This window comes from Lonchura striata, chromosome 3, assembly GCF_046129695.1.
Source record: "Lonchura striata isolate bLonStr1 chromosome 3, bLonStr1.mat, whole genome shotgun sequence".
NCBI classification, from domain to species: Eukaryota; Metazoa; Chordata; class Aves; order Passeriformes; family Estrildidae; genus Lonchura; species Lonchura striata.
This window is the reverse complement of record NC_134605.1, coordinates 53569285-53582138: the sequence shown is the minus strand read 5'-3', so window position 1 is coordinate 53582138 and position 12854 is coordinate 53569285. Positions and strand designations below refer to the sequence as shown.

The 12854-nt window shown below is 42.5% G+C and overlaps 1 protein-coding gene across 1 annotated transcript in view; it reads right to left on the bottom strand.

Moving 5' to 3' along the window:
• Positions 1-7754, bottom strand: part of EZR (ezrin) — a 36556-nt gene extending 28802 nt beyond the window's left edge. The window contains exon 1 of the mRNA XM_021540425.3: positions 7521-7754. Coding sequence (XP_021396100.1) covers positions 7521-7532 — 12 coding nt within the window. The 5' untranslated portion in view covers positions 7533-7754. The remainder of the gene's footprint in view (positions 1-7520) is intronic.
• Between the last annotated feature and the right edge of the window lie 5100 nt (positions 7755-12854).

Below are 12854 nucleotides of genomic sequence, written 5' to 3'. Positions count from 1 at the left end.
ATTACTATGCAAGGATCAACTAAGCTAACTAGGATTTCTCAGTTTGGAAGAAAATTAACTGAGGCTAGGACATAGGAGCACATAGCCTCCTGAGCTACAAGAACAGATGAGACAAGGAACATGTGTTCATGTAGCACTGTAGCAAGGAGGTTTGTAGATAACTTTCCAAACAATGTGAAGGTTATCTAGGACAGCCTTTGTTAAAGTATACTATGGATGTTGAAGTTCACAGGGTTTTAAAGCAAGACTGGACAAGTTCACAGAAATCCATTTAGTAACTCATTATATAGGACCTTTCAACCTCCAATACCTCAGAGGAAAGCAATGGTGCATATCTTTGAAATACTCTTCCTCAGGCATCAGCTTTTGGCCAACATCAGAGGTGTACTATTAGGCTACAAGGGCTTCTGCCTGACCTACAAGGCCAGCCATGTTCATATAGACATCAAAGTGCAGAAGGAAAATGATCTCCATTTACTTAGGGAGAAATAGCAGTGCAACAAGTCACACAACAAAGCACAGTAATGATATTTGTTCATTCTGCATTCTAGATACAAATCCTTTTGTCAGAGAGATTTTTGTTTGAGATTCCACTCTTCTGTTTTACCTGTTCCATATCAGCCTCTTTCATTTTACTCACAGACTTCTGTGGAACACACTTCATGGCATCTGTGAAATTTCTTAGTGGGGTTATGTGATGTGATCACATCTGACAACTCAATAATCTATGTGCAATACACTACAATGCTTCCACTTCTCAAACAGCATGCAACAGGTATTATTTGCTCCCAGATAAAGGTAGGTCATGGCTAGTCCTGGAATGTCACCTAAGCACAAAGGTATTGCTCTTGAGCAGTTACAAATCATAAAGGAAAAGTGATTGCAAGGACTGTCAAAGTACAAAAGTACCCCTTTGTAACCCCTAAAACAGCTTAAGGGCTTCTTAGATGAAAATCTTCCCACTCCCCTCACTATAGATGTGTGATGGCAAACAAATATGGTCCTGTGGCTCCCAAAGTGTACCTTCAGCACACTGACAGCAGATAAAGTCCCTTTCAAGAGTTTGTCTGCACAGCTGTGACAGTTGCTATGAAGAACTATTCGCCCCCACACTGAGATCACTGAGTGTCAATTATGCAAATCACTCCACCACACACCATAGTTTGTGCAGCAGGAATTCTGTACAATCACCTCTACAGAGACAAAAAATTAAACTCGTTAAGTGTACTAAGCTAGGTGTTGAAGAACAATTTTAGCTCCCACAAGTAACTCTGAAGACCAGAACTTACAGTACAGGCTTCAAGTCATCTACTGGGTTACACAGGCTAAATTCAAAATGTGCCTGGGTTCAAGAGTGAGATTTTTTTAGTCTCTGCTTCTTCAGATAGCAGACAGCTCACGGACCTGCTCTCTGCATCTACACAGTGGTAGTCTCTTGGCAGAACTGAGTCACTCTAGAGTAATTTTGTAAGCCTGCTCAAGATTCAGGAACAGGACATCCATCCACTCATCCCCAGAGAATTCTCTCTCACACAGAGGTTAGAACAACTACAGCAAGTGTGGACTTCTTCATGCAAAACAAGAGAGGAAGAGATGGTGATAATAACACCTCAGAGTTTTACACAGTAGCTATAGCACTTGCTCGTGAAAGTGAGAGGGAGAAGTAAATGCACACAAACCACACCGGGCAATCACATGCTCTCCTCTCAAAGGAAGCAAAAGGCTACAGATCTTGTGTAGAGGGTCTCCTCTGCTGAACCTACACTGCAGGTAGCCAAATATAAGTCCATGGTCATCAGCAACAGCTTCTCTTACTCAATTATTGGGCAGAATACTGCATGTTAATTTTTAGAGTCAGGGTTTTTCTTTAATGGACAGTTGCTACTATGAGGCGTCCATCACCCTTGGCTGAGCACATGGCTGCTACTCATGAGAGTAGGTGCAGAGAAGGCAAGTGAATTTCCCCACTATAAAACTGAACTACAAACAGAAACAAAATCTGGATCTGAACAGATGAGCAATATGGAAACAGCATGGTTAGTTGTTACACTGAGCTATGCCTTATTTCCAGCCTCGTATAGCAACAATTTTCCCTTCTCCTAGGTGCACACACTGCTGTTCTTCGTATTTCTCAGCTCACAGGGTAAATGTTATCTGTTGCAGAAACGAGGCTTCAAAGCAAGCACACAACACAGCTAGAGCACATTACTTAACAGTGTGCAGCATAGTCCAGTGATCCTGGGCAGCACTGCCTTCCATCAAGGTCAATCAAGTGATTATGGGATTTACAGTGCATGTAAAGCTCTTTGGGCCAAACAAGAACGACACTGATGTGGGAATCTTCAGTGGTCATCAAGAAGTCTTATTCTCAAAAAGTCCTGACATATCACAGCTTTTTTTCATGGACAAAGGAAGATGTTCATGTGGGTGGAGGAAGAGAACAGAACAGGAAGGCTTATCTCCCTCCTTTTGACCTTTAAGAAGGTTAAGAAATTCTTTAATTAGTGACTAACAACAGTTAACACCCTTGGTTTCTCTGTAGCAGCTAACATCCCACAAACTGCCCTCAGAAATGCTTACTCAGCTCACACAGTAAATAAGGGTTTTGGCAAACTGAACTCATTCTCTTATAACTTTATTCATCTCCTTAAATTTACTAGTCACAGAATCCTCCACTTTTCTTTTGCAGCAGTGAGTGACCACTTGGCAAATGGAAGCTTCCTTGGGTTTCCATTTTGCCCCAGGGTGAGTATACATCTCCTGATATCAAATACACCATACACTGTATCACCTGATGGACTGCAATTAGTGCTTACAAGGGTAATATTTTATTCTTGACTAAATCTATAGCCATCCATAAGCTAAGAGTATTTTAATTGATTGTGAACACTTAAAGATATGAAAAAGTATTTTTATTTCAGTCCACTTACAGGAATCTGCTGTAAAGAGCTCTGAGATAAAACCACACTGTGTAGTTAGAAGATGCATAGTCAAGAATAAATTGAGAAGATCTCAGAACAATTACTAATATTCATTGTTTATATTTAGAAATAAATTCCTATCACTATACTTGCATATTTTTTGGCTAGCTTATCAAAAGCTTGTTGAATTTTAATGCCATAGTCTGTTCACAGACAGATAAAGGTTTGGCAGAAGACCTGTATTCTGAAAAAACAACTTGAAGACAGCACACACATATATTCAACATCAAACAGGTATGGAAGACTTGTCTAACCACTAAATGCCTAGCACACACCAGCCCATTATTAACAACACAGGGCTGGGAAAACCCTTTTGAGACATCAGTTCCAGTTCCCCATTCCTACAGGAAGAAGCATTAAATTGTGTACTGTCAAATTTTATCTTAAGTATGTTAGGTCTTGGAATAATCTTTTAATAAGACCAACAGGGAAGGGAAAAAAACATCCTACCCACTTACAACTCCCTCCCTCCCCCCCACCATATATGCTTAATTGTTCTAAAAGTTTAAAGTCTCTTAAACCACAAATTGTATTTAAAGCATTCTCTCTCCTCTTTGGCATTTAAATTCTTTACATTTTACTACACAGGTGAAGGAAGAGATAACTCCTTGAATTCTACCAGGATGAAATAGCCAATCACCCTCTTAAGTTGGAATTTTGTCTGTGGTCATCCCAAATGCACTCTCTAGGTTTTGCTTTGAATTTGTCTGTCCTGGGCACAGGTAAATACCTACATTAAAGGAAAGCTCTCACTAGAACCTTCTATTAATTCCTTCTGTCAGAGAAGCCCTACACTTTGCACATGACATGCACAACAGGACAGTTACACTACCACTGATTAATCCATCTCCTTCTAACCTATTTAGTGAGGGACCTTCTTTCCCCACCAAGTATATAAACTTCAAAGTTTAACTATACGCAAAGCGACCTTATTACCCCCAGCCTTTCAATCTCCTTTATATGTTGGCCCTCTGCATCAATAATACTTCCCCCTCAACAGCATGACATGAACAGATTTCATTACTATGCTCAGCTTTCTGACCGCAGGTCATTAATAAAGGTATTAAAAAAAAGGTACCTCAGGATATTATTCACTTGTATTTTCTCTTTAGGATCAAAAGCTGCTAGACTGCATTTACTGCTATCCTCTCCTTACAGAGTTTTATACACATTCACACAAGTATTAGAAGTTCTTGTGTGACACCAAATCAATCTTTGCTATGCTGCAAAGCTAACTTAATTTCTTGTGAAGCTTTACATTTTGTTTTTTCCCCCCAAGAGGAAACAAAGAAAACCCAACCCAAACCAACCAAACAAAAAATCCACCTTCAATAAAGTAACCAAGAATGCTGTTAGATCAGATCAAATTAACAGCTCTATAGACCCGGGATCACATTTCCTTCTTCGGTAAGCACTGTTCATTAGCCCGCAGCCATGCTGTTCTAGCCACAATTTATTAGATTGGTTTGTTTTGCAAGAGATACAATACACCTAAAACACCGTAAGAAATAAACTACTAGCATTAATCTAGGAAAAATGCACAGAGCACACAGACAGTCACTCCAGTCATGAAATGAAGCAAGGCTGAGCAAGTAAGTTTTAGCAATTAGCAAGCAAGTTTATTTAGCAATAATTTCCAGATAAAACAGCAAGATTTGGACAAGAGACACCTTTTGCATTTCCTTACAAAATAATTCACTACCTGTAAAGCCTAGTGAACCTTTGTACAGATTAGATAGAAATCATGCATCTGAACTGTTGATGAACTCCCAGCCATAAACCCTCATGAACTGGGTATAGGTTATATATTTATAGCTTACCTTGGAGAGATCTCATTATTTTGTAACTGCTACACATGGCAGAATGGCTGTGTTAAATTACATATTAAAACGTGTCTATATTAACAAATATACTGATTGCATTATTATTTTCTGGACTTTTACTAAAATTTATTTTGAGCATATTAAGCATGCATCAGATACAACTAATTGTGACCAAATGTTATCACAGACTCGGGAAGTCAGCTTTCTAGCACTTCACTTTGGTACTCAATTAAAATACAAAATCACTAATGTCCTACTGTTAATGGATTTGCTAGTTGTTTACTATGAAAAAATAAATTATAAACACGATCCATAAGCTTTGTGTGTGCATTTATAATTTTTGTTAAATCAATCGTTTCATATAAAGGTTTAGCTTATTGGGTTGTGGGTGGAGGGGCCAGAGGGAAAGATGTTGCCAAAATTTTGCTTTCTGTTATCATAATCTTTATTTGTAAGTAACTGACGACCAGTGTGTGTGAGACTTCACACACAGCAGCATGAAGTCTGCCAAGCAACACCGTATTTACTTATGGCATGTAGACAAGACACATGCAAACAAGCACAGGTAATAAATATTTAGCATCCATGCTAAATACCAAGCAGAAACACACTGCTTCCCTGTGCATCCCAAGAGGTTGTGCTATCATTCCTCACACATGCCAAAGGCTGTTGTCACATTCATCCCAAGCATAGTTCTGCCTCTGGAGTGACAGCCTTACATCCTCCCTCCATGCAAACTGACATGAATCCTATTTAGCTGTATTAAGATTAAATGAGCTGAGTTGGGAAGGATCCAAATCCAGTCTCAGTCTAAAGCAGACAGACTGAACAGAGTGTTTTACTAAAATAGCCTCTGCAAAATACCTCTTTTTCATTTACAATAAGGTGGCAGTTAGCCCCACTAAACAGAAGTTTAAGTAGGAAAAAGGCTTATATTTAGAAAGTATTGACACAGAGTCTTGTCCATAAATGCTAGCCAGAAGGTCACATCTCAGAAGTCTTTACAGTACTACTGTCCTTCCCCAGTGGATGGTGGTTTATACCATCCACCTTTGTTATTCACTGTCTACTGAGCCAAGAAACAAAGAAAAATCACCATCTCTGAGGGAATACAAACCTAGCCTTGCCAAGCAAAAGGATAAACACAGCTGTATTTTTTTAAGAGATTAAAGAGTTTTTGTACACCTATCCATGGCTTCCAGTGAGACTTAGTCCTAAACCAGGATTTCAGATTATTCTAACCAGGATATTTCAAGAAAGCACTCTGTAATTAGCAAACAGCTAACAAGGCAGAAAGAGATTATTCACACACGACCTTTTATAGCCATACTTTATAAATTATATATTTGCTTCCCAGTTACAGAAGGGCCCTCTCAGTTAGATGTTATTATATGCAGCAATATATCACCTCCTACTGATGAAATACAGCCAGAGAGACTGAACATTTATCAGTTCTTAGGACTGAGCACAGTTTGGTTTTGGCTGTTTTTGTCTTTTGTTGGGTTGTTTTTTTTTTTTTGGTAGGTCTGTAGAAACTGCTTATGTAAGTTAACCTAAGTACTTTAAAAAAAACAAAAGTTCAACTAACTTTAACGTTATAGTGATAAAACATTAATTACTTATTACCACAAAGATAAGCTTGTTTGCTCTTATTTCACATTTCATTTAAGTGAGCTAATACATAAGTCCTTCACTGCATTGCATTTTAAGAAATGTTGCCTCTATTGAAAATACATAGTAACAACAATCTGTTCTGATTATGCTCTTCAAAGTTCAAAAGTGCGTCTGCTCCAACGACTGCTCAAAGCGCCGCATTAGGCAGTTGGCGCTCCAAGGGAATTACCGTCTCTAACCGGCACAGTAGCAGCAGACTTTAAAATAAAACAAACAAAAAAACCCACTAGAAGGTCGGAAGGGGAGGCGGTGAGGAGGTGGTGGTGTCAAGAGAAAGAAGGAGGGATAAAAAAGACCGTTCAATTGGAAAAAAAAAAAAAAAAAAAGTCCAACCAAAAAAGGAAACAGGTCTTCGATAATGCCTGGTAAAGACCAGCGTGGAGAAGTTTTAATAAAAGTCCCTAGAATTTATTTTTTAGGTGGCAAAACAAGGAGAGAACAAGCTTCTTCCTATTCTTTATAGATGCATACATGCTTTACAGATGCATACATGCTTCCTGTAGATAAATGCATAGGCCACAAGCATACTAAATGGCAGCCGGCGCAGTTGTAGCATTTCTCGTTAAGCGGGAGCGTGATGAAAGCTCTTCTTTCGAGAGTTACTCGGGAGCTCTGTGCATGTCTAGCACGGAAGCGCTGCACAGGACGGAGCAAACCCACCGCCCGATCTCTGGAGCACAGAGATCCGGGGCTCCGTGCTCCCTTTCCCGGCGGCGGGACGGCGAGGAGAGCCTCCAGCCCACCCGCGGCCCTGCGTCCGCAGGCAGCCGCCCCAGCGATCCTCCCGCTCGAGCAGCCGCCGATGTGGCTCCCGAGTCCCGGCGCCGCGCACAACTTCCCGGGCGCTCGAGTCGAAACGCCCCGTCCAGTGGCGGGGAGCAGGGACCGGGACTCAGCCCTTCCAGCCCGGCAAAAGCCCGCGCCGCGACACCCGGAGGCGACCGCCCCGCCGGGCACCCGGGCTCGGGCGAGTCCCCAGCGCCGGGCGGGCGGGCCCCGCTGCGACCCCGCGGAGCGCCTCCCTCCCTCCGCGCCCACTCACCGGCTTCGGCATTTTGAGGGTTTTGAGAGCTGCTGCTTCTGCTACTCCCGACACAAACGTTCATGCGGCGCCCGCCTCGCCTCTGCCGAGCGCCCCGTGCGGAGGAGGTGTAGGAGGAAGGAGCCGCTCCCGGCCACGGCGGCAGCGCAGCCCGCGAGTGCGGCGCCGGCCGCCCGGCGGCGGGTTAAGTACGGCAGGTGGGGCCCGGCCGTGACTCACCGCCGCCGGCCATGCCGCCGCTCCCCCCGGCGCCTGCCGAGCGCGGCACCGGCCTCGCCCCACTGCGGGGCACCCCTGCCGGCTTCGCTTCGACGTCCCCGGCGCGCAGGGGGCACCGCGGCCCCGGCAGCCCCGAGCCCCCGCCGTGAGGGACGGGCGGGCGGCAGGTGCGCGGGCGGCGCCGCCCGAGCCCCCGGGCACGGCCGGGCCGCGCGGGCCTCGTGCGGAGCCCTCCGCGCACGGCCCCGGCCCCGCGGAGACCCCCGGCCCGGCCCGGCCCGCCGCGCCCGCACCTGCTCGGGCCTCGCCGGAGTCGGCGCTTCCCAAGCCTCTGGATGGCACGGGGAAAGCGTCCGGCACAGGCGTGATGCCTTAGGGGTGGCCTGTAATAGTTGCTGTGTTTCTTGGGAGTGCGAGGTCAGAAAATTTGATTACTTAGCAAAACACAGGCTTGCTTTGTGTAGTAAAGCATATTTTCAGCAATGTCAGCAAAAGAGAAAACTTTGAAAATCCATCTAAGCTCAGGAACTATAGAGTATACTTCAGCTGGTTCTGACTTTTCGTATAGCCTAAAAAAGTTCATGCAAGTAGCGTAACAATTTATAAGCATATACAGAAAGCAAAGTTTGTCTCTCTGCCCCTTGTTCCTTCTCCCTCCTCACCCATGAACGTAATGCACTTCTGTGATAGTGTCTGCCAGGAGCTGCTGGCCTTCCACTGCATCTCCTTGCTTGGCTGGTCACAAGAGCACATTGATTTACATAGTCATGGGCAACGAACGGCCTGTAGCACTGTGCCAGCAATGGCACATAGCTGAGCTGTGAGATTGAGGAAATTGTGCAGCTTGTACCCAAGCTGCTGTCTGCAACACCCCACTTCAACCACTGTCTGTCTGTTTAGCATAGGACATAGGATGGGAACAGGGAGGCATAGAACCAGAAAAATAACATCCACTACATGGAAAATATAGAGGGCAGGAGAGAGCCTGGGAAATATCAAGGGATGGTGACAAAAAGGACAGCCCAAACAATACAAGTCTTGCTTTGGCAGAGTTCCAAATGGTGTCTTCCCCCACAGAGTCCACCAAGCAGCACTTGGTTGTGCCACATTAAAATAAAAGAATCATGACTGTGTCAGGTCTGTGAAAGAAAGGGGAGGGGAGCCAAGTTGGAGGCTGAGAGAATTAATGGTAATATTCCTTTTCTGTTGCACGATCCTCAGAGATTAGAGGCAGCTTTACCATCAAAACAGAGCCATGGGGGTGGCAGCTTGCAACAGCAGGTGAGAAGAAATAGTCTAAGCTGAACAGCTTCCAGGAAAAGGGCCATGGGATCAGACATCCTTGGGAAACAGATATGACCTCCATTTTCAGTTGAAACAATTCCACTGAGATTTACAGGTTAAGTTAACAAAATATGCCGACACTCGGATTGGGTTAATTTAACAAAAATGTGATTTGTGAAGACACTTTCTATGCTCTTCTGTTAAGCAACAAGTTTATGGTGGGATTCATGCCTTATTCAGCAGGATGACACTGGAAATGAACCAGACCAAATTATCAGAGTGTTTTGGGTATGCTGCCAACCACAAGAAACAACCGCTCCAAGTAAGAAGTGCTGTAAGAACCCAGCTTCTGCAGCTCTCACTCAGAACCCTAAGTGACATTCTTAGATATTTTGGGGAGGGGACAGAAAAGGATAGAGATGAGATATTTTCATGCCATAGTCTTAAAATCCAGATTTTGGCTGTGACTGAAAACAGAGAAGTCAAAACAAACGTGTGTGTCTGCATCCCCTTGAAACAAAGGATTGCATGGATCTAATGGGAAGCCCATATTCCCAAAATCCTTTCCTGTCTATAGCTCAACATGGGCACAGAGACCATCACTCTGGGGCTTCACATTGAAGAAACTCCATGTCAGAGAGAGATCTAATACATCATATTTAGTCAGGTAAGTATTTGTTCCCATATGTTAGTTACATATCCAAGCTTAACCCCCTGGTTTTGTTGGGTTTTTGTTGTTTTGTTTTTTTTTTTCCGAACCCTTACCATTGCTTCCTAAACACACAAACCTAGGGGCAAAAGGAATTTAGGTGACTATTAATTATGTGTGGCAACATACAATCTCTAGGTTCCTGTTTGCCACAGCACATAAACTTGTGCCATTTTCCCACAGTCACCTGCAATACATGGGGAAAGGTAGATACCTTAATGGCATCCTTAACTACCAGCTTGCCCAGTACTGCTCCACCCAAAACCAGCCACTGTGAACATACTGAGCTTACACAGGAAGAATTGTCTTCAGTGGAAGGAACCAGAATAATTGCCAGTTTGGAGTATGTCGTAGATACCCTTCGCTTCCTTCCTGGGCTTTTTCCTCATGCTAGGTGTGTTTTCAAACCCTCTTGCCTGCAGAGCTCAGTACCTTATTGAAGACTTGGCTAGGTAGGTGTCTTTGTGACAGTACAAAACTCTCTTCTACAGCTGGGTCACTCAGCTTCTTCCTTTTTATTTCTCTCCCCACCTGTCCCCTAGAAGGATGGGAAGGTATATAATGCAAGCCCCTTCTTCCCTTTTATACAGAATCTTTCCCATCCTTTCCAGACACAAATCAGTTCCCCTCTGCTCCAGAGTGATGGTAAAAGCCCTCAGTTCTCTGGATTTCCTGAGAGTACACTGAAAGTTAGTATATTGAATTTTGAGAGTATGGACATTGTGTATAATACCGATAAGCATTGTATACAAATGCTTAGAGACTGGATCCCCTTTGGAGTGTGTGTGAGGGAGTATCGAAGAAGGCGTGAAATGGGCACAAAACAATCAACCCATGTCAAGACATCCTGGGGCAGAAATTCAAGTATAGAAAAAAATATACAAATATGCAATCTGGGGAAAATTCCACATTACAACTCTATAGAACTTGGTTACTTCTGGATTTAGGCATTAGCTAAGCAAGAGAGAGCTTTTATGGCCACCCTAACCATATCATTTTCAGTCAGACTTCACAATTAAGCATAAGATCCAAATCAAAATGAAGCCTTTAAGTCACAGGATTAAGATCTGCTCTGATCCTGCACTTACTCTTAACCTGCTTTATTAAGAGGATAGCATTACCAACTATTTACAGGAATTAATAAGGCAGAGAAGGTGACGAAAGAATCCGAATTGCACAGCAGGTCAGTAGCAGAACCCAGTTTCTGTCTTCTTCCCTGTAACAGTTCCTGTGACTTACTGACCCCTAACCAAACTGTGTCATCCTCATTAAGCCTGCCTTCCTTCTTTTAGAGAGAAGACTAATTTCATTTTCCTGTTATCCTTTAAGCTGTAATAAGATTTAAACTTGATGTGTATAATTTAGGAATTCCAAGTACTTGTCTGGGTTTGCCCAAGCAAGTCCTATCACTATGAAGTGGCTTTTGCTTAACAGGCTTTGTGCCAGCCAATTTTTAGTCAACATAAAACTTCCTAAGTCAGATCATCCTGGAACTGGGAAACATGAAATCTTGTGCCCTAAATCCATTATTCTTTTTTGCTCATGCAGAATCAATAGTCTCAAGAACAGAGAGATCTAAACTCCCTGTTTCTCTGAATAGAAAATTTCATCCAGGTTAGGCAAGGCATAGCTGGAAGAGTTTTGCAGATTCTCTGTTGGTTTGTTTGCAGATTTTTTACTAACAAAAACCTATAGCAGCTAACTGTCCTCTTGACAACTCACAGACTATGCATTTAGTATAGAAGCTAGAAGAAAGGACATTCATTAGAGTAGTTAATGGAAAGGATGCCACGTTCTGAGACATACATAGATTTAAGGAGATTTGCTCTCATGTAGGACAGTCAAGAGTCTTTGATTTTCTTTGTGAACTGGAAGAGCTGTAAGAGGAAAAAGAACCACATGGGATTACTGACAATAGTTTCTTTTTCATTGTGCATAGCTGAATAAGCAGTTTATTACACATTGCACATTCTGAAATTTTGGCATTATAATTCCTGAAATGTCAGACTTCAGGAAGAGTGACCAAGGACCTGGTGAGATGTAGTTCTGCACTGAGAGCTACTTCCCCACTACCCACACTGAGCTTACTGAAAACTTGACAGAATGAGGTCACAGTGGACCAGCATCTATTGGCAAAGCCAATGTCTTGAGACATTCTCTGGGTTTCTTATGAAGAGGATAAATGGTGTAAAAGAGCACAAGGCTTGTGCCTCATTTTTGCTTGTTCCTATGAGAAGCTGCTGCCAAGTTCAGTTGCTTATTGTTCCTACATGAAAAGCTACTCTTGCCAGGTTCAGTTTTTTGTTGCTTTGCTATTTTTTTTTTCCAGTAAGCGTAGATTGAGTTTTTTTTTTTCCTGAACCAACAAGAGGTTAGGTGCATTCAGGCCTGGAAATAAACCTCATTCAATGATCCAGTGGTTACATGCTGGGAGATCCTTATCTTTGCCTTCCTAATCGATGATCCTAATCATCAGTTTGTCTTCCAGCAGCACCCTCAGGTAGTCCTTGGGATTATTTGACTCTTTGATTGACCATCATGGAGCCCTACGAGGACATGGTAAATTATGAAGAAAAGTATATATAATTAAGTTTATGAAAGATTATTTTAAAATGTTGTAAGAAGGAAAAATAATCAGACAAGACTTCAGGCTTTTATCTGGTTTGTTCTTACCCATCATAAAAGGAGAGAAAAGCTTAAAGGGAGATTAGGTTTCTTCTCAATAAGTTGTAAGAAGCCTAAACACAGTTTGCTTTCAGTTCCCATAAGAGTTGTCTTAGTAACTTCTCTAGTAACACATTCTTCTTCCACAGGAAACTTTCACAGGGTGTGATGCAAAGTGTGCAATAAAATCTTCTTTTCAACTAAAACAAAATATAATTTGGCATTTACATTTTGTGTACAATGAGACTGAGAAATTATTTACAATGGATGGGGAATGCAAGACTTAGTGGTAGGTAAAATACAGATAAAATATTACTCAAAGTAAAGGCAGGTTTAAACATGAAAGTGACCAGGGAAGGAAAGTCTATGGTAATCATCTTTGTAACTGAAATCCACAATGAATTATTGATCTACCAACAAATAAACAAATATAAAAAGCACTGAGAGTTTTCTGAATC